The 22320-nt window shown below is 49.5% G+C and overlaps 1 protein-coding gene across 4 annotated transcripts; it reads right to left on the reverse strand.

Annotated features, from left to right (window-relative positions):
• Positions 1–385: 385 nt before the first annotated feature.
• DNAJA3 (DnaJ heat shock protein family (Hsp40) member A3) lies at positions 386–21743 on the reverse strand. Of its 4 annotated transcripts, XM_075899083.2 has the most exons (12): positions 21485–21743; positions 18416–18552; positions 17228–17311; positions 16188–16388; positions 15779–15931; positions 14442–14589; positions 13725–13789; positions 11741–11869; positions 10381–10496; positions 8641–8738; positions 2468–2590; positions 386–1545 (listed from the first exon to the last, which is right to left on the reverse strand). In XM_075899083.2, exons 1-11 carry the CDS (start codon positions 21669–21671, stop codon positions 2481–2483), a joined length of 1428 nt encoding a protein of 475 aa, XP_075755198.1. In that variant the 5' UTR covers positions 21672–21743; the 3' UTR covers positions 386–1545; positions 2468–2480. The 4 variants fall into 4 exon arrangements, with proteins under 4 accessions (XP_075755198.1, XP_075755199.1, XP_075755201.1 ...); XM_075899084.2 differs by lacking the exon at positions 2468–2590 and having other exon boundaries at positions 21485–21736; XM_075899086.2 differs by lacking the exons at positions 386–1545; positions 2468–2590 and adding an exon at positions 2624–3283 and having other exon boundaries at positions 21485–21741.
• Between the last annotated feature and the right edge of the window lie 577 nt (positions 21744–22320).

Genomic DNA, 22320 nt, shown 5'->3' on the forward strand with positions numbered 1-22320 from the left:
ATAGGATGGAGGCTCTTTCAACACAAGCCTAAACCCTCGGCCACCTCGCCAAGAGCCGGGTCAATGCTCTGCTGGTCTGACTCAGGCTCCTGGCTGAGCAAAGCTGCAAACAGGTCACTGTGCAAAGGCGCTTCTCCCTGGGAGCAGCCTAGGGATGACCCAGAGCACCAGCAGGGCAGGCAGGGTGTTAACTGCAGGCCTTGTTTCTGCACAGCGGGGACACAGAAGGAAAAGGGCTGCGACTCCTGAGACTTTCCCAACTGCTTTCTGTGAGCAACAAGTCCCCCCCTCCCCCACACACACACCTGGAGTGAAAATAAAATCCCCTCCCCCCCAGGCCCAAGTACTCTTTCGGGCAGGGCTGTAAGGCGGGGGAGGCAGCACAACAGGTTTAAATATCTTTATGAGCAGATCATCTTATTTACATCCGCACAGAATCACTTCACAGACAGGATCAGCAGGAACCAGGCGCTTTCTTTCAGAACTGCAAGGAGGGAGGTGCTGTGTCAAATCCTGTCCAGCTGGTCAGTGCCCAGAGGGGTGGGGGCTGCGGGCAGTTGTAAGTATTCAACTAAAAGGCAGGTTGCAGTAACCATGGAAACACTCTCCACTGGTGCCTAATTCCAGCTGTGGAGTGCAGACCAATCCATGTGCATTCTTAGCCGGCTAGACTGAAACAATGATTCCTACGGGCTGGTCAGTACATTTGCTTGGAACATCCCCCCAGAAGGCCCGTTCTCTGGAGACTAGCAGGGCTGGGCTGTAACGTAACTGGCAGCCTGGGTGCATTTCCTAAGAGCTGGTGAGAGCGCCCTGGGCACTGGGTTAAATGGCAACGCTGCCTTGTTTTGCCACCGCGCTAGCCTTGGCGAGGAAGGGAAGTGCTGATTCTAACCAGCGCAGGCTGTAGGAGCGGCTAACAGGACAAGGAAAGCCACGCCCACCCTCACACCTTGTGGGGGACTATGGGCAATTACGCTCCTTCCCTGTAATTCACTCTCAGCAGACGGGAGATCCCTCTAAGTCTATCACAGGAGTCTAGAACCAGGGCCTCTTCCCAGCTGGTGGGGTCATTCCGCAGACAGGCCGAGCCTTCCAGGAAAGGATGCACCAAGCAGATCTCGTACTGAGGAAGGGTGACCGAGCGGACGGACTTGTCGAGCAGCGCGCGAAGCCACCTCGCTGAAAGCTCCGTAAAGCAAACGACTCCGTTTGCCACTGGAAACATTTTCATTTTACCATTAAAGCGTCCACATTTGGCTCTGAATTATAACACAAGGAGGATCCAAATGAGCTCCCAGCATGCGGAATCCTAGACCCCGTACAGATGCCCGGGTGACATTTCCTAAGGTGGCTAGTTCCTCATGATCTGGTGATTGTTGGTGCCTCTTGTAGTTCGTGGTGTTGCCAGCGGGCAGTGAGCGTGCTGCCAAGGGACATTCTTTCACTTCCAAGGCCCACGGCCAGACGACAGAACGACTCCCCCCGGCTGCAGGAATGATCTACTGCTGCTTCCCACTGTCTAGTTGCCAGTAGAGCGTTTTCCTGGAGTTAAAGATGGGGAGAATATTTAGCACGCAACGAACTGCTCCTGTCCAAGCCTAAGAATGTCACAGTGTCAGTGGGTGCTGGCACATGCCTCGGTAACAGAAGTTCCCCTGCTAGCTGCCAGCACATTTCATTGGGGCTGGCAGAAGGAATCTCAGCTCAGTAAGAAAAGGGAAACTCGGGGCCTAGTGGCCAAGTATCCTTAGCACGCGCCCTGCTCCATCACATTCACTAACCGGGCATTTAACATGTGCTGTCTACTCAGAGCTGCCCAAACATGGCATCGGGGTTCCTGGATTATTGCCCATCGTGGATTTCTAGAGCCAATCTGTTCAATTTAGAAGGAAAGACATTCCCCTCGCGCCGACTGCCAGCCCTGCACACTCAGCCTGGGGCAGGCACTCAAAGTAGGCCCCATCCTTGCGCTCCCCCCCAGTATTCAGTTCTCCAGGCCCAGCTGGGCCCCCCACCACCGTGACATCTGTGCAATCCCCTTGCCTTCAACAGGCTTGCCCAGTGGTCACCAAAACACGTGGCAAGCTACAGTCTCTTCTCCCCTGTGCAGCTCCAGCAGAGAGGGCGTGTGCCGGTAGCAGGAGGAAAAGCACTCAGCCTGTTTCCGTTACAGTGAGCAGATCTTTCTCCACACACACCCAGGGAGCAGCTTTGGGCCATTTTCACATGCCAGAGCAGAGCCATACGTTAGAGAGCTCCGTGCTGCAAATCTATTTAGTCTGGGTTCTGCTACAGCTTCCAGATAAACTGACGAGGTTTTCATAGGGAGGGCTGGCTGGAAGGCCTGAGGCTAAGCGTAAGCCACGCAATTTCTTTGCTTCCTCTCCAATCTACCTCCCCAGGGATGCCATGTTCTGCTTGGCGTGAGGAACGAACAATCAGCAAAGTACAAGAGGGTTCCTACCTCCGATGGGATATCAGGAGCTAAACATTTTCTTAAGTTTGGTAAGGAATCCCTCCTTGTTCTCCCCCGCCTCAGCCTCAGGCCTGTCCTCGCCCGCTTCAGAGCTATCCGGGGCCCTGCCACCTGGACACAAACAGCACAGCTGCTATCAGAGTACACTTCCACCTCTGCCCAGGCCCACACCTCCGGGGACAGCATGCCGAAGCCTGGCTCCGATTAGGGGACTGCTGGAGCCAGTAAATGTGGGGCGTGTGGAGTGTCGCACGGCATGCCTGGCTTTCCCCAGTGCTCACGTGTGCAGATCCTGCATAAACATCCCCACACGGATCTGCACCAGCACACGAGCCACTTCTGTTGCTCATTTGCCTCACCCGGGGGTGGCTTGAGAGAACACAAGACTGGGCGCTACAATTTGCACGTGTGATCAAGGTGGAAAGTCTGGGCTCCAGAGAGGGAAGACAAGTGCATTAACAGAGTACCACGAGCCCCCCTCCCCAGCCTGCTGACATTCAAACAATCTGGATTTAAGAAGAGTTTATTATGCACCAATCAAGTTTCAATGTGAACAGATATTCATAGATAACAGGCACAAAATCATTAGCTAGTTCAACTTCTAGTAGCAGCCACAAGCAACATGCTGTGAGCACCAGGGTGTAGCATGAACGTTGCTCTCAGAGAGCAGGCAAGCCACATGCACCGCAGACTAGCAGAGCTCTGATCAGCTTCTCCACACCACTAGCACCGCCTCCTGGGTCCCGCAAGCTAAGTGCATATTCTCTTTACACTGCTCTTCCTAGACGTGTGCACGTCAACTGCCTGCATACAAGTTACAGATGGATGCAATTACTCGAGGATACCAAGTCTCATGCTGCGTTTCACACGGAGCTGAAGGCAGGTATCTGTGCTGCGTTCAGGTGTCTTAACTGAGCTGGTTTTGAAACGCCCCCACTTGCTGGGGAAGGACACTCTTTAAAAGCACCTTCGCCTCTGGTGTGAACCCCACTTTCTTCCCCGCTTTTGCTAGCTTGGGCCCCCCTTCAGAAGCACGAGGCAAAGCCCTGTCAGTTTTCATGCATACACCTTCTGCACCCCCCATGTTGGTGTAGATCTTTGTAACAAGATCCGGCCTCTTCTCTCTCAAACGGCTTGATGAGCAGCAAGCAAGTAGCAATGTTACACGAAAAACACCGTCACAAGCCACTGAAAGCAATAGCTCCCCCCTCAGAGCTCCCCTTCCAGCGCCTCAGCAAGTCAGGCAGATGTTGCTGCTCCGGTGTCATGTCACGTTTCCAAGGTTTTCCCACAGAGCTAGAGACTTGTAAACAAAACTGAACTGTTTGTGGACTGGTAGCACTTTCTAGACTCACAAAACATGTAGATGGATCATGAGCTTTCGGGGGCACAGCCCACTTCTTCAGATGCTGTGCCCCGGAAAGCTCATGATCCCATCTACAGGTTTTGTGAGTCTAGAATGTGCTACCAGACCATTTGCTGTTTTTTTCTGTAACAGACTAACTCGGCCACCCTCTGAAACTCCTGCTCTATGTGTGTTACCGTTCTGCTTGGAGCCCCATCGTGGGCCTACGCCCCACTGCCCCAGGCACTGCAGACCAGAACAAAAGGACATTCCTGCCTCAGAGACTGTTCTGTCCACCAACCGGTCCCACCCGGTGCCCCGCCAAGGAGCCTCACAGCTGGGGAAATGCGACGCACCCCATGGCAAGCCTACGGACGCCATTCGTAAGCAATCCCATGCAGTATGCTCTCACCCACAGCCCAGATGGAGGACATGGCCTCCCGCCCTCCCTCTCCAGGGCTGCACCCTCGCTCAGGGGATGTCTCCACTACCACGTTTGGTCAACTTATGTGAGTAGCCCTATGGCATCTGAGAGACTAACAAAATACATACAGTATCACGAGCTTGTGTGGGCCACACCCACTTCAGATGAGCATGACACCCAAAAGTCGACAAAACAAGACTCGCCAGAGGGCGTTTACACTTGCTCCGTCATCAGCTCACATCCACACTGGGGACACCATCATGGAGAGTGAGAGCAGTGCACAGCAGGTACATTGTGCAGGGCTGTGGGAAGGTGGAGTGATCCTTGGGCATACTGGGATTCCCTCAGTCTCCCACAGCCTCCTCGGCTCCTGGGAAGGGCATTAGGAGCAGCTCTGCGCTGTCCATGCTCAGGAATGTCAAAGCAGCACAGCAAACTGTTCCCCTGCAGCAGCAGCCTGCCAGCCGCTGTGTTCCTAGCAGGGCAGAACAGAAGCACTCCCATGATTTGCTCTTTCTTTGTTCTCCAAAGGGAGCAGCTCACTCAGCTGTCAAGACACTTCCTGGAGCTTTGAAAGGGGAGGGGCATAGACCTGCAGGGAAGCAGAGATCAAAACACTGAGAAGAGCCATCAGGGCAGGCATTGTGGGATACTGGCGGAAGCCAGTTCTCTCAACAAAACAGGGTCCATGCTGGCTCTCTGTCGACAATAAAGAGAGAGGAAAAGACAAACCTCTCTGTAAGGGTAGAAATTTTGTGTCTTGGAAACTGGGTGTTTTTTCCGACAAAAGTCGCACTGCAGTACACATGCTACTTGTAGTGCAGACAAAGCTTTGGCATGGGGGCTGTTTTTAGGCAGCTCATGCATTGTTTAGGAAGTAGTTTCAGATGCAATATCACTGAAAAAATACAAGATTTCAAGATTCAGTTTGTGAATGCAAGGTCCTATGACAGGATAATTCACTCCCAACCTCAGGAGTCCGTACTGAAGTCGGTAGTTTTGGGATCCATTGCATTAAATGATTTGTGTATTATCTGGGCTGTAATTGTATGTCACCTCAGGGGCAGAGGGGCTATTCAAGTTCGCCACCACCCCAGCTTGGTAAAAATCCCTCCCCCTTACACCTGAAGACTTATTTACATGGGAAAGATGTATCAGTATGAGCTCAAGTGTGAATTTAAACAGATAGCTACTCTAGTGTTACTGTCTGTCTGGGCACACTTATGGTGGGGTACATGGCTTTTTTTTCAGTTTATCTTAAACCCCTTCCAAAATGACATAACGCCACAAAGGCGCTCTTATTCAAGTGTGCCCACAACACCAATATACCTAGTTTAACTCTACTACTAAAATTGTATCAGTATAACTGGTGAAATGTTCCCACTTAGACAAGCCTGAGAACGCTTCCACCCCAGTTCTCTGGCCCTTTGAGAACAGCCTCCAGCCAAAACAAAGGAGACCAGTCCAGCTATTTCTATAAAAAACAAGTAGGAAAAAAAACTAATGAAAAATGCTTTTCAGGCCTTCTTTACCTGTCATAAATAAGTCAACAAAGAAAGAGCCTCTTTCTCTGCCGCCCACCTTTGAAGTCGACTCCAGAATTCAGAGTCAGACTGATGCAATGGCAGTGAAACAGACCCTGTGCTGGAATTCCTCTCAGTTTTGTTGTATTCAGCAGTATCCACTTCCTGTGAGTGAGAACACCCTATAAACACTGCTAGGAAGGCCAGGCCACATGGTGGACAAAAATCATGATAAATAAAGGAATACATTTTCTGATTTAAATTCAGATGATGTTGCCAGTTCTACACTTCCATGCAATTGTAGTCTTACATTGCTAAAGTGGGTAGTCTGTACTCCCTTAGTTTCTTAACAGTAGCATTTCAGATTTTGGGTTTTTTTCTTTCCTTTGAAGTAGTCTCACTTCAGATGTTCATCCATGCTGGAAAAAGCAAGCCAACAGCCTTGTTACACGCTTATTGTGAGAACACTACAAACAAAATGGATAAACCAACAATACGTGCTCGCCTCCAATATACTGAACTTCCTCTGGTCAAGCTGAAACACTTCAGCAGCTTATCCTCCATCCGGGATTGGTGCAAAGTCATACAACTGTGCTCTTAGGTTACTTAAGCGCTTTTGACAATCTCGCCCTTCCATACCTAATTGTAGGCTCCTACTTTTGAGAAGTGTGGTCTGTGAGGTTACAAAATTGTCAACTTCTTTAGTGCACAGGTTGGACCTCTATAGTCCAGACTTCCACAGTCTGGCATCACCCGGCTGGAGCGTTCATGGGGAAAAGCTGGGCCCCACGTCCAGCAACTCCTCCTCTGCCCTCCCAGAGTTCCGGTGTGACGCAAACAGCCCATTTGTGGTGCTCAGGCTCAGGGGGAGAGGGGCAGGAACAGGGTCAGGGTGATGCTGGGGGAAGAGGCAGAGCAGCCACGGAGCTCAGTGGCTAGAGGGCAGAAATGCAGCCCTGCAGCCAGTGCTGGGAGCACAGTCCAGCAGCTGCGAGGTGAGGTGCACTCCCACAGGACTCCAGTCACCCTGCCGCTTCCCCTGAGCACTAGGGATGTGAAAGTGGAATGTGCGTATGGTTAACCATCAAGTTACACGCAGGCTCCCCGCAAGCCACCCCCTCCCCCGCATGTTTTCAGTGGTTACACTTTTACGCCCCCCACCCCCGAGTCCCTGCTCCGTTCATGCTGGCCCCTCTGCTGTCATCCGAGCAGAGCCCTGCAGCCGGCAACAGCAGAGAAGCCAGCACTGACCTCCCCTACTCTGGCAAATGCCCGGGTTTGGGACCAGTCCGGTCCTGAGGGTGCCGGGCTAGGGAGGCCCGACCAGTATTGAAAGTCTGAACAGCTTTTGTTTGCTATTAACACTGAAGCAATTTTAATTTTATGCCACTAGCAATGTTTGCAGCAGCCAGCCATGCCCATGCACACATTTATTTCAGCACGCTGGAGTCCCAGTGAAGTAAAGACAGCTATGCATGTGAATAAAGCTGTTGGTGGATGAAGGCTCACTTCTCAATGTTGTGCACCCACAGCAGTTAAATTTCAAGTAAGGTACCCTACCCATTAGTGCTTTTTTAAACAGACGTTATAATTGGTCCCTTACACCTTTCCATCCAAAGCAGAAATAACACAGACGTACAGGTTAGTTTAACAAAGGCTCAATCGGATTTGAATCAATGTGCTTGTTTTGAGGACTAATACCAATGATTTAAATTGCTCTGCTCGGCAGGGAAGCTGGAAGTCTCTGCGCACTCCAGTCCCGTGTTGAGAATTTCGATATGTACTAAATTAAGAAGCTGAGCATTACAACAAAGTTTCCTCTAACTTTGCGTTTTAAAAAGTGACCCAAACCAGAACTACTGGGGTAATGCAAAGGAAGCACAGCACCAAGAAACTTGTCCTACACGGACACTCTAGGCCCAATCTTCTTAAAGGCACTGAAAATTCCTTTTGGGTTCAATGGAAGCAGGACTGGGCCCTCCAGCACCACTCAAAAAGAAATTTCAGATCCACCCGGAGCATGCACCATGGGTCTGACAGAGGTAAACGTTACAACAGAAACGAAGGCTCGGTGAAATACAGCTGGATTATAGGAGAGCCTGAATATAATGGCACTTTCTACTCATGCCACCAGCAAATACTAGGGACAGAGGGAAAGGCTAATGATTTCCAGCAAGGCTAGGCATTTACAGGCAGTCCCCGGGTTACATGGATCCGACTTACATCGGATCCCTACTTACAAACGGGGTGAGGCAGCCCCGCATTAGCTGCTTCCTCCCAGTAAACCACGGAGACGCGGAGCTAACGCCCCCTCCCCAGCAGACCAGGGAGACGCGAAGCTAGCGCGCCCCCCCCCCCCCCAGCAGACCAGGGAGACGCGGAGCTAGCGCCCCCCCCCCAGCAGACCAGGGAGACACGGAGCTAGCGCCCCTCCCCCCCCAGCAGACCAGGGAGACGCGAAGCGGCTTTTCTCAGCAGACACCTCAGCTTGAGAATAAAGGCCTGAGGGAAGTGAGGTGTGAGAGAATAAAACTGAGCTGTGGAGAAATGTTTGGCTAGAGTTTCCCCTACAATATGTACCAGTTCCGACTTACATACAAATTCAACTTAAGAACAAACCTACAGTCCCTATCTTGTACGTAACCCGGGGACTGCCTATACTGTATTAAACTCTATTAACACCACACTAACAGCCGCCACTTTTAAGACAGACAAAACAGTGAGCAGCATCGGACAAGGTGAAAGAGGCTTACACGTAACACAGCCTGCTTCAAAGCCACCTGAGGCCTGGTCCCTCCCCTGTAACCTACAGAAGGCATTCCCACAGCCAGTCACCACAAAGCAGCACCATACACGATACTCGGCTTACCAGCAGATGTATTTGTGACTCCATTCACTGTCCCTTCCACGTCCGTCTCATCCTCAGCATAGCTCAACATTAGGGCTCGCTGGCGATCTGTCAGCCTCCTGCAGGTCAGAGCACAGTGTTGCTATCTCAGTCAGTATTCACAATAGGGATGGATGCCTTTGCAACCTCAACTCAGCTTCCCACCAGACAGCACACAGGAGAGGTGCTCCTGATAATGAAAAGCTAATAGAACTCTCTGAGATTAATTCAGAATCTCAGTAACCTCTTAACATGAGCATCCGAGACAGGAATAAGCCTTGTAACGGGAACCTAGGGGATCAGGGACAATTCTGGCCACTGCATTTCACAGGACTGCAAAAGAGTAAGTCAAACATTTGAAAGGGTTGAAACTGAGAAGACTCAAACTGGGAGCTACAGAATGTTAGCAGAGGAGCACTGAAAAACAGAGTTCCCAGCTGAGTGCACGGGACACAAACAGCGTCTTCCAAGTTTGATAGTTTACGCTGCAACAAGCCTATGACTGGCTCAGAGGATCAGAACAGGTTTAAGAGCCCAAGAGGGTCAACTCATCCTTCGGAGGCCGTGATCCTCAGACTTCAACGGCTCAGGAGCTAAATTCATTATCAATATTACCCAAAAGAGCCAGTTGTGTGAATTCACGGGTCCATTTACTACATGCTCATATTGAAACAGTAGGACAGGAATGGTTTATATTATTCCCACAGCAAATAAGTTAATAGCTCAGTGCAAGTTGATAATTTAATTGGTTCATAAACCAGTGAAAGCATCCAGACTGGTTAATAACTTTGATTGGACAGTAATTAAATCACAGTGTGTTAATATCATGTGCTGCGCAGAGCCGCCAGAGACACAGTAAGAGAGCCACTTGCAGCTCCTGAGCGCAGGCCTAGTGTGAAAGCTAGGCCAGCGTTTGCTGAGTACCCGGCCTCGAGAACAGTCACGTAACTACAGTTTCATTTTTACTTGCCACAATTAAGTTTAATGGATGTTTTTGTAATTAAGTCTCTAATCCTTATGGCTAAAAGAACCATCCAAATGTGATGGGAGTGTAAACCAATGCACTGGTCTGTGAATCTGCCAGAAGCCTGAAACAATTCCAAGAGGCGGCAACTGTGCTATTCCTGTCAATGGGAATGTTAATAGTAAGTCAAATGAGAACTCACATTACAAACATTAACTTCAGTTACTGATTATTCTAGAAAAATCCAGCAAACGCAGCCAGCCCAGTCCCTAGCCTATGGCAGGTCCTACAGGGCTGGAGCAGCCCCCTTCTCCAGGGGGTGGCAGCCTACCACCGGTTAACCCTAATGAGTAAGCCTTACAGGTTAAAGGTGAGGCTTACCAGTTAATCATTAACATCCCTACATACTTTGCCACACAGAACAGTGCCTCCAAAATATTTGGAGTAGCAAAGTATTTTTGGCTGAAACATTCATATTCTTGCAACGGAACCAGTACATTAAATTCTCATGCTGTGAGATCTTTAATCTATACACTAAATCAGTGCAGTTTTCTGGTTAAAAAGGAAAGCCTATGGTTCAATGAAAGATACAGTAACACAGAAGTTGGTTTATTCGCTATTTTATCTAGGGTTCAAAGCATATGTCAATAAAGTAGTGAAGATCTTTCACATGAATATCTCCTGAGAACAAATTCTGCACAAATTTCTACAAGAGAAATTCTGTAGACTTTTCAATTCTTAGTAGACTTTCTACTTACTTCGGAATCCTGATCTTTATATGAATGTAGTGGTCTCCATAACCATAACTGTTAACCCGGGAAATGCCTTTCCCACTCATTCGTATCCTCTGGTCTGCTTGAATACCTGGCGGTATCTGTAAATACAGAGACCTGTGTTTATAATGCTCTTCAATAGCAAAGTGCCAACATGGAACCCTACTTACATCAGAGACATCACACCTTTATCACGGATTGGTCACAGCATAAACAGCAAATTTCACATATGTGTTTATGTCATAAGCAACCTTCACTTCTACACTGCTGCTGGCAGTGGCATTGCCTTCAAAGCTGGGCACGCAACCTCCAGCTGCTGCTCTCCAGCCGTCAAGCTCTGCAGACAGTGCAGAAGGAAGGATTGCAATACCGCAACCCCCCCGCCCTCCCCCAATAAGCCCGAGAACCACTTTTGGGGCTCTAGTTTGAGAAGTGCTGTGCACACTGTATATTTAACCCTACAGTATAGGGTAAAAGTACATAAGAGACCAGATTTCATAGTCTGTGATGAGTATTTCATGGCCATGAATTTGGCAGGGCCCTATCTATAAATTAATCAAGCTATTCCTCTGTAAGGGGGGATTTATTTATATGTTTAGATACCTAGATAGCACTCAGGTATTATACAATAGTAATGAAAAAGCATTCCACACTGAGAATTAATGCAAACAGCCTACTGAGGACAAATCTACACCGGAGCGCTTTGGCAGTACAGGTACAGCTATATCACTACAGAATAACAGACACTAGAACCGGAAGGGCCCTCAAAAGGCCATCAAGCACCAACAGGACCAAGCACCATCTAGAATCTAGATCTTCCCTGATAGATGTCTAGCCAACCTGCTCTGAACTATCTCCAGCGATGGAGATTCCACAACCCCCCGAGGCAATTTATTCCAGTGTTTCATGGAACATCACCTCCCTGAACAAAGTGCTATGCACAAACAAAGAGCAAGAGTGCCTGTAAGCCGGTGGGATGACAGAGCAGAACAGGCAGGAAAGAATCACACATACACAAACCCTGGTTGGCAACGTTAGCCCAAAGGCGCGTCAAGGACTTTGCCAGGACCTGCCCAATGATCTGTCTCTTCAGCCCTTTGAATTCTTATGCAGAGGCAAAGGGAAAGGAAGCGGGAATTATCCTTTGCATGAAGGGCCCGAGCAGAACCCCTGCAATGAGTCCTGGTGGCCTTAAGAGGCCAAGACCAGAATGGCCTGGTCTTGATATCTGTAATCATAGGAAGTTTGCCCTGTATTTTTTCACTCTTCCTGAAAACAAAGAATGGCCTCCTACTGTCCCAAACTAAGTTACCTCCTAGCTCCTCCAAGCACTATTACCACGTACCATGATATTGATGGTCTCATACAGACCCTGAGTTCTGGCTGTACCTCCAAGCACTGCCTGTGCTATCGAGATAAAGAGGTCTGAGTGTATATCTGCTCCATCTCGTCTGAACACAGGACTTTTCTGAACCTAAAAGCAAACAGTTCAAGAGTAATGAGCATGGGTCATGACTGTACAGTACATGCATCATTCCCAGATAAAAGACTAGATTAAGTTGTTATAAGCTAATATCACTAATTTTAGGAAAAGTCTTACCTCGCATCCCCTAAAAATTACATAGCAGGAAACCCCAAATTAAAGTTATCCTTAGAAACTAACCACAGACATTAAATATTAATATAGGTTGAACCTTCCTAGTTGGCACTCTCTGATCCGGAAACATCCGTCAACCAGAATAATTTCAGTTAGCTGGATGTCCACTTATGGGTGTGGCCAACTTTCCTGTGGTCCCATAAAGTTTGTTTACAGACACTAATTCTGGCTCTCAGTGTTGTGTGCTGTTGTTTAGCTCTAATTTACCCCTAGATGTCCTCTTAACAACCCAGTAAGGCGTGGAAGTGTTGGTAATGCTGCCAAACAATATTGTCTTTGCATGGTCTGGAAAATTCTCTGGTTTGGCACTGGTCAGGTCCCAAGGTGCCAGACTAGAAAGGTTCAACCTGGAGCTGAAGCAGGCCTCTCTTCTGAAGAGCGATACCAAAGATGGCATTAAGAGGTTTCATGTTTCCTGTTGCAAAGAATTCCCCCCAATTTTTCAGTTTACATGAAAAAAAATTAACTGCTAAGGCTGGATACTCAGCCTCAGATCTGAGTGCACCACTGTGCTCTTCTTTGCTTGTCAGCCATCATCAGTAAAGATTCTTTGGAGGGTAGAAAATGAGATTGTCCTATGGACTGGCTTGGACAATGGAATGTCAGAGGGGAAGAAAGTACCCTCAGCATTTCATAGTACAGTAAAACTCCAACTGTCCGGCATCCAATGATCCGGCACTCCTGATGGTCTGGCACCAACTGGAACCCGGAAGTGCTCCAGCCAGCCGGACAATTGGAGCTGCTCTGCCCCCGGCTTCCCCAAGTCCGCCACTGGTCAGTTTCAGCAGCGGCTGACTTGGGGAAAATGGGGACAGAGCAGCTTCGGTGCTGCCGGATTGGTCCCGCAGCACTGCCCTCTCCCACGCTTTGCAGTTCTCCCCCACCTCCCCCACCCCCCACACTCCACCCCAGACCCCTCATAACCCCCCTTCCAGTCCTCCGGCATATCTGATAATCCGACATCCCCTGGGTCCTAAAGGTGCCGGCTTATCGGAAGTTTACTGTACCTCTCTGGCAGTTCTGATGACTGCATTTTACAGGCTCTGGAGAGGTGATAAATCCTTGAGGAAATTTATGCAAAAATGGGGGAAGAGATCAGTGTTGAAGAGGCCCTCAAATAGAGGAATAAAACCTTTTACATACTAAGGTCTATAATTTTATTCTTGACACAGACACGATTCAGATGATATACCTAGGTAGAGGACTTGTGTCTGCAAAGAACATGTAAAACAGCAGTGGACTGATTTTTAAAGAGGACATTTTAACTTTCCAATTCAGCACCTCAGAAATGCAATCCTGCAGTGTCCTCAGGGATTCAGAACACCTGCGCCCATGCCAGCTACTACTGTGTTAGGACATTACTTCCAGGAATTCCAGTTACCAGAGACAGTAATTTCCCATGGAGCTTGTAAGTTATGCACTGTATCCTAGGACTGACCTCCCTATCTGTAGCAGGGCATTTCTGTTGTCCTAATAATATTTCCCCACTTGCTAGGAGGCAGGCTTTTCACAAGCTCAGAAAACTGGAAGGGCAGCATCACTTCAACCTGGCAAGATGTCCTTCCAGCTCAGTCCCGTGGTTACACTGACAGGAGATAGGTTACCAGCAAGCTCCCCTCCCTGACAGAAGATGGCCCAGAGTAAGTGGTGTAGTGTCAGGCGGCATACATACCCTGAACGTAATGAAAATTTCTTTTTTTCCTACGGGCATGCGAACAGTCTGTCCTTCCTCCACACCTGCAATCACAATGTGATGAACATTACATTGTCTGTCTGATAGTTTGCTCTGCATCTTATGTACCAAAGCACCTACAGCCTTCCAGTCTAACCCAATGCCTGGACAACTACAACTGGTTCAGCCAATGCCAAAGCAGTACTTCCACCATCCAGGAAGAAACACCCATCTGCACCCTCACATTGCAATCCTGCCGTGCCCCTCCCCATTAACATCCGCGTCCTCGTGCTGGGATCCCCTGCCTGAGGTAAGCAAAAGTGAAACCCACCGGTCCCACCCCACTGGCTGCAGAAGCATGTCAGCTTGGACAGCTCCCTGTCCAGCGTGGTCTGCATTGTGGCAGAAGCCGGTTTTCCAGGCCAAGCAGTGCCCTCTGCAGCTGGGACTATATGGGCGCTGCAGGCCTGATCCTCCTGGGAGCCAGGTGTGTGGTGCGTCCTTGCACACCACCCACCTATTCTGCCCCCAGCAGCCGTGTGGGCCTGATTATGTAGAATTTCAAAACGTGTTGTGGGCCAGATTGGGGAAGTGCTCAAGCTGCCAATGGTCCCCAGGCCTGGAGCTTGAGACCCCTGCTCTAGAGGCATGATACATGCTCAGTTGAGTTTCACATGGGAAGAGATACACAGCAGGCCTGTAAATACAGACACTGACCTGCTGGTACAGGGACCATCACATTCTTCTTCTGTTTGGTTTGCCCAGAGCCGCGACACAACGCACATGGTGTGGTCATGACAGAACCGCGACCTCCACATCGCCGGCATGTAGAACGCATCACAAAAGGCCCTGTATTTATTGTCTCCTACAAAAAAAAAAAAAAGAGAGAGAAGAGGGATTAGAGGAATTCTTTGATAATACACAAGCATTATTCGTTACTCAACATGCAAGACAATGAAGAAGATGCAAGACAATGGAGAAGCAGACAGCAAATCTCTTATTCAGCGGAAGAAACCACTCCTCTAGCAGCTTAATGTGGATAGAGATCTCTGGTCATTCAGTTTTTGTTTCAAGAACCAGCTGCAATACAATCACAAAAGACTATATGCATCTCAGCCATCTGATTCCAGTCCAAGACACACAATGTGTACTTCTACACAACCTTAAATCTGTTTCACATTTTAACCCAAGACACTGTAACTCTCCTACCAACCCTCACTCTTGTAACGAACAGACAGAGGATGCCAATCTGCAATAACGCACTAAATATTATTTCAATACCAAGAGAGCAACACTGAAGACAAAAACATAGCTGACTATAGAGATTATCAATGCCTCAAAAAGTGCTAGAAACATTGTTTGAACCCAGCTGTGCATAAACTATGGAAATGATTCAGCAGAAAAAATCTGGAGTTAGCAAGGTCTCTCAAAAGATAAGGCTTAGAAGTTTTTGGGGGAAAGCAAGAATTGGGCAGGAATAAAATTCAATTGACTGACTACATTTAACCCTCCTCACAATTGTTCCCATTTTTTTCTTTGGAGGTCACCATTAATAAAGCAGCAAATGAGTTTCGCAGAGTACAAGGAATGGGGGTATCTTTAGAATAATGACTGGCCTCTATCCAGAGAGATCAAAAGTTGTTCACGCTTGTTCTGGGTGTAAGTGAAAAAGTAATACCCAGGTCTCAGTCAGAAGGACAAGTATCTACATCAGACTTTGTACTTGGTCCAGTTGTAGAAAATCTTAGAAAAAAGTCCTGGAGACTGAACTTCCCCGGGGGTGATCCCTCATGGATTGAAGCACCAGAGGGAATCAGGGCATGGGAAGGCTTGCCCTGGCATTGCTCAAGTGGTGTCTGTTCTGTGGAGCGGGGTTTCTGGCTCTCCAAGGCTGATGAGCTGCCCCTGCTACCAGTGCGCGTGGACACACACAGAAAGGGAGAGACAGCCCACACTGAATCGCATCCTTATTTAATGATCATTTCAGAAAGGCTCCTTTGAGTAAACACTAATTTGTCCTGAAAACCAGGGTTACACCTGAAAACAGCACTTACCATCCCAGTGCCATTGCAGTAGTGACAGTGCTGCACCTTGGTCCCCGGCTCATGCCCCTTGCCATCACACCGCTGACAAGCGTCATTGATATTCACCACGATCTCCTTGTTCACACCTTTTGCAGCTTGATTGAATGTCAACTCCATGACGTACTAGGTAAGAGAGGAACGGAACTGCAGCTGTATTCCATATGCTAGCAGGCTGAGAGCAAACTGAAATCACTTCGTTAAAAGTGGTCTCCACTCAGACTGACTGGAACGCTATTTGAAAAGCTCAGACACGGTATGGAAAAGAATTGATCCACCAGATTCAGTAATCATCTGCACAAAGAAATTCTCAAATTTCCCTTTAGGAACATCTTCATTCTATATACTCTGCAACACAACATGCACGTGCATAATGCCTTACCTCCTGTGGCTGGTCAAAGACACTCTGAAAGTCTCCAAAAGAGGATCCTGAAAATTCCCCAAAGATTTTCCTGAAAAGTTCCTCTGGGTCAATGGTGGGCCCGCTGCCCCAGTACTGGCGTCCAGCGCCTGCTGAGCCGGTGTCAAAGCCAGCAGTACCATAAGTATCATATTGCTTTCGCTTCACTTCATCACTTAACACCTATGGAGGAAGGAAGCACAGTCCCGTCAGGGCGTGCTCAGTACAGAACCAGAGCAGCATGGCTGACACTAGACAGAGTATTTACACCTCTGCACGTTCCAAGGTGAGTCAGAGGTCACATCCATCACAAGCAAACTATTGGCAACTATTACAGAATCCCAGCTTCAGTTCCTTTCTATGAGGACAGCTACATACTTTCAGTCACGCCAAAAGGTGACATGAGCACGGCAGAAGAAAAGCACTCTGTGTCTCTCATGTACACTGGATGGCAGTTAAGCTTAGAAGTATATGGTGAGTCCAAATAAGCACATTAGCTATAGGCAAAGTGATCAACCGCTCTGGGATCTTTTCATTTTTGAAGGCAAGCAAAAGTGGCTTTCAATTATATATACCATGCAGAGTGCAAGACTAGCGGGATGGGATGTAGCAAATGAAATAAGCCTGACAGTCAAAATGAGTAAAATGTGGGGGGTTACTAATCCCCCATCCTCAAAAGGCCAATTATTGATGCACTGCTGATCTCCGTCCTTATATTGATCAACAGGCCCGCTCCAGTACCAGCTTTCCAATCTCTCACACCTACAACCAGTCAGTTTTGTTCTAAGGAATAGCACAGTGGCCCAAAAACAAGCTTGGAACAAAACAGTCAGGTACTGAAGAATATCCAAAACATTCTGGGGCATACACGCTCAAGTCTAGCAAACAATACTTTGTTGCCAATGAAGCAGTGACAGATATTTCTTTTACATGAGATCAGGGGAGGTATAATTTTTCAAGGCTGTAGGTCAGTTGTTCCATCCCACCCTCCCAGGTAACTGAGTATACATCAGTCACATCACCTCATAGGCTTCTGCCAGCTGAGAGAACTTCTCCTTCGCTTTAGGGTCATCCTTATTTGTGTCGGGATGGTATTTCTTGGCAAGCTAAGAAAAAATGAGCATTAGAAATGGAAGAGAAGTAAGTCCAAAGTTAGCACTGTTACTCAGTATACCTTACATGTCAGGGGAGAAACATTAAGCAGACCCAAACGTTTCAGCTGTGTCTAAACTGGCAAGTTTTTCCGCAAAATCATCTGATTTTGTGGAAAAACTTGCCAGCTCTCTACACTGGCCGCTTGAATTTCCGGAAAAGCACTGATGATCTCATGTAAGATCGTCAGTGCTTTTCTGGAAATACTATGCTGCTCCCGTTTGGGCAAAAGTCTTTTTCCGAAAGACTTTTGCGCAAAAGGGCCAGTGTAAACAGCGCAGTAGTGTTTTCCGCAAAAAAGCCCCGATCGCGAAAATGGCGATCGGGGCTTTTTTGCGGAAAAGCATCCTGCCAATCTAGACATGCTTTTCCGAAAATGCTTTTAACAGAAAACTTTTCCGTTAAAAGCATTTTCGGAAAATCATGCCAGTGTAGACGTAGCCTTCATGTTTACATTTTAGAGGAGACCAAAAGCATTTCCTAAGTAATTCTCTCCCCATATCAGGGACATAAAAAAGCCATTTCCTGGTATATTGGTACACTAATGGTACTGAAAAGCTTTCCTGCTTAAGTGTGGACTGACAGGCTCTCTCATACACACAGGTGAGAACACCCCTTTTCTTCAAGAGGGTCCTGAATGTATGTGATGACAGATCAACAGCAATTATGGTTTTGCTGCTAACATGAACATTTGCTTCCAGAAGGTTTCTAATAGGTAGGCGGAAGCTATTTTATTTTAAAAAGTCCATCTAGAAAGGTCTCTTCCCTCCAGCCAAATAAATGAACCAATAAATCATATGCACTGGCAACTGCCAAGACCACATATAGGACTATATGAACCGTTCTTCTGACTCTGTTCTATCACACGTACGTTCCACTGGTAACCCCCTGTGCCCTCCCTGCCATGTTGTCATTAACATAAGAGTCCTTTCTGGAGCATTACGCATAAGAATAAGATGAATGGGTCGTAACGCCATCTCCCCAACACCACTTTCATCACAGTGGTGAGCTTGGATTCCAAGAGGCATCTTTTCTTTGTTTTCCTTAGGTACACATGCCTGGTAATAGGCTTTCTTGATCTCCTTCTGGGTGGCATTTCGAGGCACTCCCAGTATCTGGTAGTAATCTTCTTTGGCGTAGGAAGGGGAACTGGTGTGAAATGAGGCAGCACATATTATAGGAGAGCATTTAGTTCCTAAGGGGAAAAAATAATTAAAAGAGAGAGTCAGGAAGAATCATAAAACATACATACCCCACCCCATCACATTGCCAAGACCATTTCTCTCATCACCCACAACCTACTAGTCTGTATCACAGAATTGCACACGCACACATGACCACCTTGACTGTAAGAGGTAGTAAGTTTAATTAAAGACAGGCACTACTTTGATTTTGAACTTGTGTGTTACTGAACTGCATAAGCAAATGCACACTAAGGGTACAGCTCCACAGCTTTTTGTGTTTCAGTAGAAGTCTGCAAATAGTGCTCCACATATGCATACTTCTTCCAGGTTTTTTTTTCCTGAAAAAGGTTTTTCCGGTATTTTGGGGAAAAACCCTATTTCGAAAGACCCCTTATTCCTCATAAATGAGGTTTACAGGGTCTTTCGAAATAGGTTTTTTCCCCGAAATTTTGCCCAGCGTAGACAGGGCCAAATACCAGAAAAGCTTCTTCTGGAAAAAACAAACAGAGGACGTATGCAAATGCAGAGAGCTATTTGAAGACTTCTACCACAACAAAAAAAGCTGTGTAGCTGTACCCTAAAAGATGTTACTGAACCAATGACAATTCCAAGACCTACTAAAATGGAGACTAAGGGCTTCTCTTCACATACAGCGCTATACTGGTGCAGCTGCCTCGCTGGAGAGCCTTAGTGAGGACACTACTACAGTGACAAGAAAGCATGTCTCCTCGGCATAGTTAATCCACCTCCGCCAGCTCTCCTCTCTACACAGAGAGTTAGTTCAGTGTAACTATGTCACTCAAGGGTGTGTGTTTTCCACATATTGGAGCAACGTAATTATACTGACATAGATCTGTAGTGCAGACTTGGCATAAGTCTTTAGAACGGTAACAGGTGGTAGCACAGCTAGTAACAACAGCTTTAATTGTCACATGGATGATTTTGTGATTCCAAATAGGAAGATAAGTAGTTTGTGTGGCTGTAAACTGGTGAGGTAGCCCAAGAAATATTTAACATGTAATGCACCCTACGAAAAAAACTGAGAACCTACATAATTCTACTAGGCCTAAGGGCAGGATATCTAGTCACTAATATAAGAGTGTTGTCCAAGTAACAATCATCTTCTCTACTGCTCCTTCCTAGAAAGATCTAAATTCCATTAATCTTCACAGGAGTTCTAGGGGATGGAAGTAGTCTTCCTGGACATTTGTGCAGGAAGCATCGATGGAGAGATCATCTGCAAAAAGACATGACTTGCACTGTGTTTTAAAATATGAAACTCATCCTGCTCTCTTGTGAAATAATTCTATTGGCAGGGTTCCTCTACCTGACTCCCGAGAGCTCTAATCTAGACTATACCAATTGCTTCATCTGCATTATACAGTTCACAGGCTGCTCAGAAAGGTGCTCCCCGAGACAGACAGACTGAAGGTCACAAAGGGATTTGAGGACAACCAGGCCTTAAAAATGATCTAGGACTCAATGAGAATTGGTGCAGCGCATGACAGCAATTGGTTTTCAAGCATCTATTCCCCTTGGGATAAGGGCAACTGCACGTGACTTGCAGAAGCTTCTGCATGACTCCCACAGCAAAGCGAGGCACAGCACTGCACCCAAAGGCATGGATCATCACTAGCAGATTGTCTGAATGGGACAAGCACAATCTTCTCACAAGTTAGAAAGAAACATTTTTGATCACTACTGCAATCTGGTTAGCTAGACAGACCACGCAGAGTTGGATTGATTGTGCACCCCTTCAACACCCTGGGGGCCTGTGGTAAGATTCCACTCCGCTCTAAAAACAATTTATCCTCAAGCTAAAGCAGTTTCCTTCCCAATGACGTTGCTGTTAGACAAGTTGGAAGCAGAGCTCTCTCTTGATGTGCTGGGCCAGACCTATGGAGCAATGTAGGATGAAGCGGACTTGGGATAAAGGTGGAAGCTGGCGTGCAAAGCACAATGACCAGCTTTCCCCTTGCTGGAGAGGGAACCAAATTGGCTTCCCTCATTGGAAAGATACGAGCCCACCATTAGGCCCTACGCAATACAGGCCACTTGCCTGGGGGATGGGCACCCCAGAGCCCATGGGTAAGGAACAGAAGCATCACAGCACTTGCCACAAGAGCAGCACGAAAGGACCCTGTGCAAGACTGACAACCTGAGCACGACTTCCAGGGCCACAGCCATCGAGCACCCCCTCCCGACACAGACAAGGAGCCCCGTCCCAACACGTCCCACCTATCCCCAACACCGCTGCCCCCCCCATTAACCCCGTCTGTGCGACACCCCCAGGGCGGGACCCTCACTCCTCTCCACCCATTCAGCCCCGCCCCCCTTTCCCCAAGACCCTCACTCACCCCCTTGTCCTCCAGGCACGGCCCCCCCGCTCCCCGTGACCCCCCCGCCCCCTTGTCCTCCAGGCACGGCCCCCCCGCTCCCCGTGACCCCCCGCCCCCTTGTCCTCCAGGCACGGCCCCCCTGCTCTCCATGACCCCCCCCGCCCCCTTGTCCTCCAGGCACGGCCCCCCTGCTCTCCATGACCCCCCCCGCCCCCTTGTCCTCCAGGCACGGCCCCCCCGCTCCCCATGACCCCCCCGCCCCCTTGTCCTCCAGGCACGGCCCCCCCGCTCCCCATGACGCCCCCGCCCCCTTGTCCTCCAGGCACGGCCCCCCCGCTCCCCATGACCCCCCCGCCCCCTTGTCCTCCAGGCACGGCCCCCCCCGCTCCCCATGACCCCCCCGCCCCCTTGTCCTCCAGGCACGGCCCCCCCGCTCCCCATGACCCCCCCGCCCCCTTGTCCTCCAGGCACGGCCCCCCCGCTCCCCATGACCCCCCCGCCCCCTTGTCCTCCAGGCACGGCCCCCCCCCGCTCCCCATGACCCCCCCCAAGTCCCCGCTCGCCCCCGCCGGTCCAGTCACGGCCCCCCAGGCCCCCCCCTCACCCGCGGGGCTGCGCGCGGCGCTCGGGGGCCGGAGGCGGCTGCCGGGCCCGGCGCGGGGCGGGAAGGCGGCGGGGGCCACGCTCAGGCGCCGGCCCAGCCACACCCCCAGCAGCAGCCGCGTGTCCCCGCCGAGGCCCCGGCTCCTCCCGGCCGCGCTCAGCCAGCGTGAGGAGCACCCGGCCGCCATCTTGGGACGCCGCGACTCACAGCGGCTGCGCGGCCCGGCCGGCCAAAGGGCGCTCAGTGCGCCTGCGCATGCCCGAGCCGCCCAGGAGCTTTGCGCGTGCGCAATAGCGCCAGGCCCGGCGCATGTGCGGTAGGCTTGCCTCGGGCCCTGCTGGGTCACCTGACTAAGAGCTTTGGCTCAGCCTGCAGATAGTAGGGGGCGGGGCCTCACTCAGGCTCCGCCCCCTGCGGGGTGTGGCCAACGCTTTGCCAAGGCCACATGGCCAGAGGCTCCGTCTGGACTGTGGCTGTAGGTTCTGTGGCTTCCATGCGGGGCTAGCCTGGGCCCAAAGGGCTGCGCCTCAAAGGGATCTCTCTGCAGGGTGCCACCCTTGGTTATTCTCCCCTATGCCGTGCAGTGTCACCCCCAGTCTGCCCAGCCTCCACCTCTCCTGCTCTGTGCCCTGCCTGCCCTTGCTCCATCCCTGCTCTGCCGTCTCCCAGTGGACAGTGGCAGGGCAAATGCAGCAAGGCAGCCCCGCTGCTTTGCTTGCCGCAGCCACGTTGCTCCACTCCTGCTATGGAGTGTGGGGCAGTCGCGCCCCGGGCCCGGGAGCAGCGGCTGGGAGAGTGAAGCAGCAAGTTGGGGGGAAGGGAGGGGCACACAAAAT

Source organism: Pelodiscus sinensis, chromosome 15 (genome assembly GCF_052426305.1).
Source record: "Pelodiscus sinensis isolate ZL-2025 chromosome 15, ASM5242630v1, whole genome shotgun sequence".
NCBI lineage: Eukaryota > Metazoa > Chordata > Testudines > Trionychidae > Pelodiscus > Pelodiscus sinensis.

Excerpts from the sequence above, each read along its gene's own strand:
- DNAJA3 (XM_075899083.2), bottom strand. The coding sequence starts at position 21,671 with ATGGCGGCCGGGTGCTCCTCACGCTGGCTGAGCGCGGCCGGGAGGAGC. Across the intron at positions 15,932-16,187 it reads TCTTTGACCAGCCACAGGAG|TACGTCATGGAGTTGACATT; the intron begins GTAAGGCATTAT and ends TCTCTTACCTAG. Across the intron at positions 13,790-14,441 it reads GATGGTCCCTGTACCAGCAG|GTGTGGAGGAAGGACAGACT; the intron begins GTCAGTGTCTGT and ends TTGTGATTGCAG.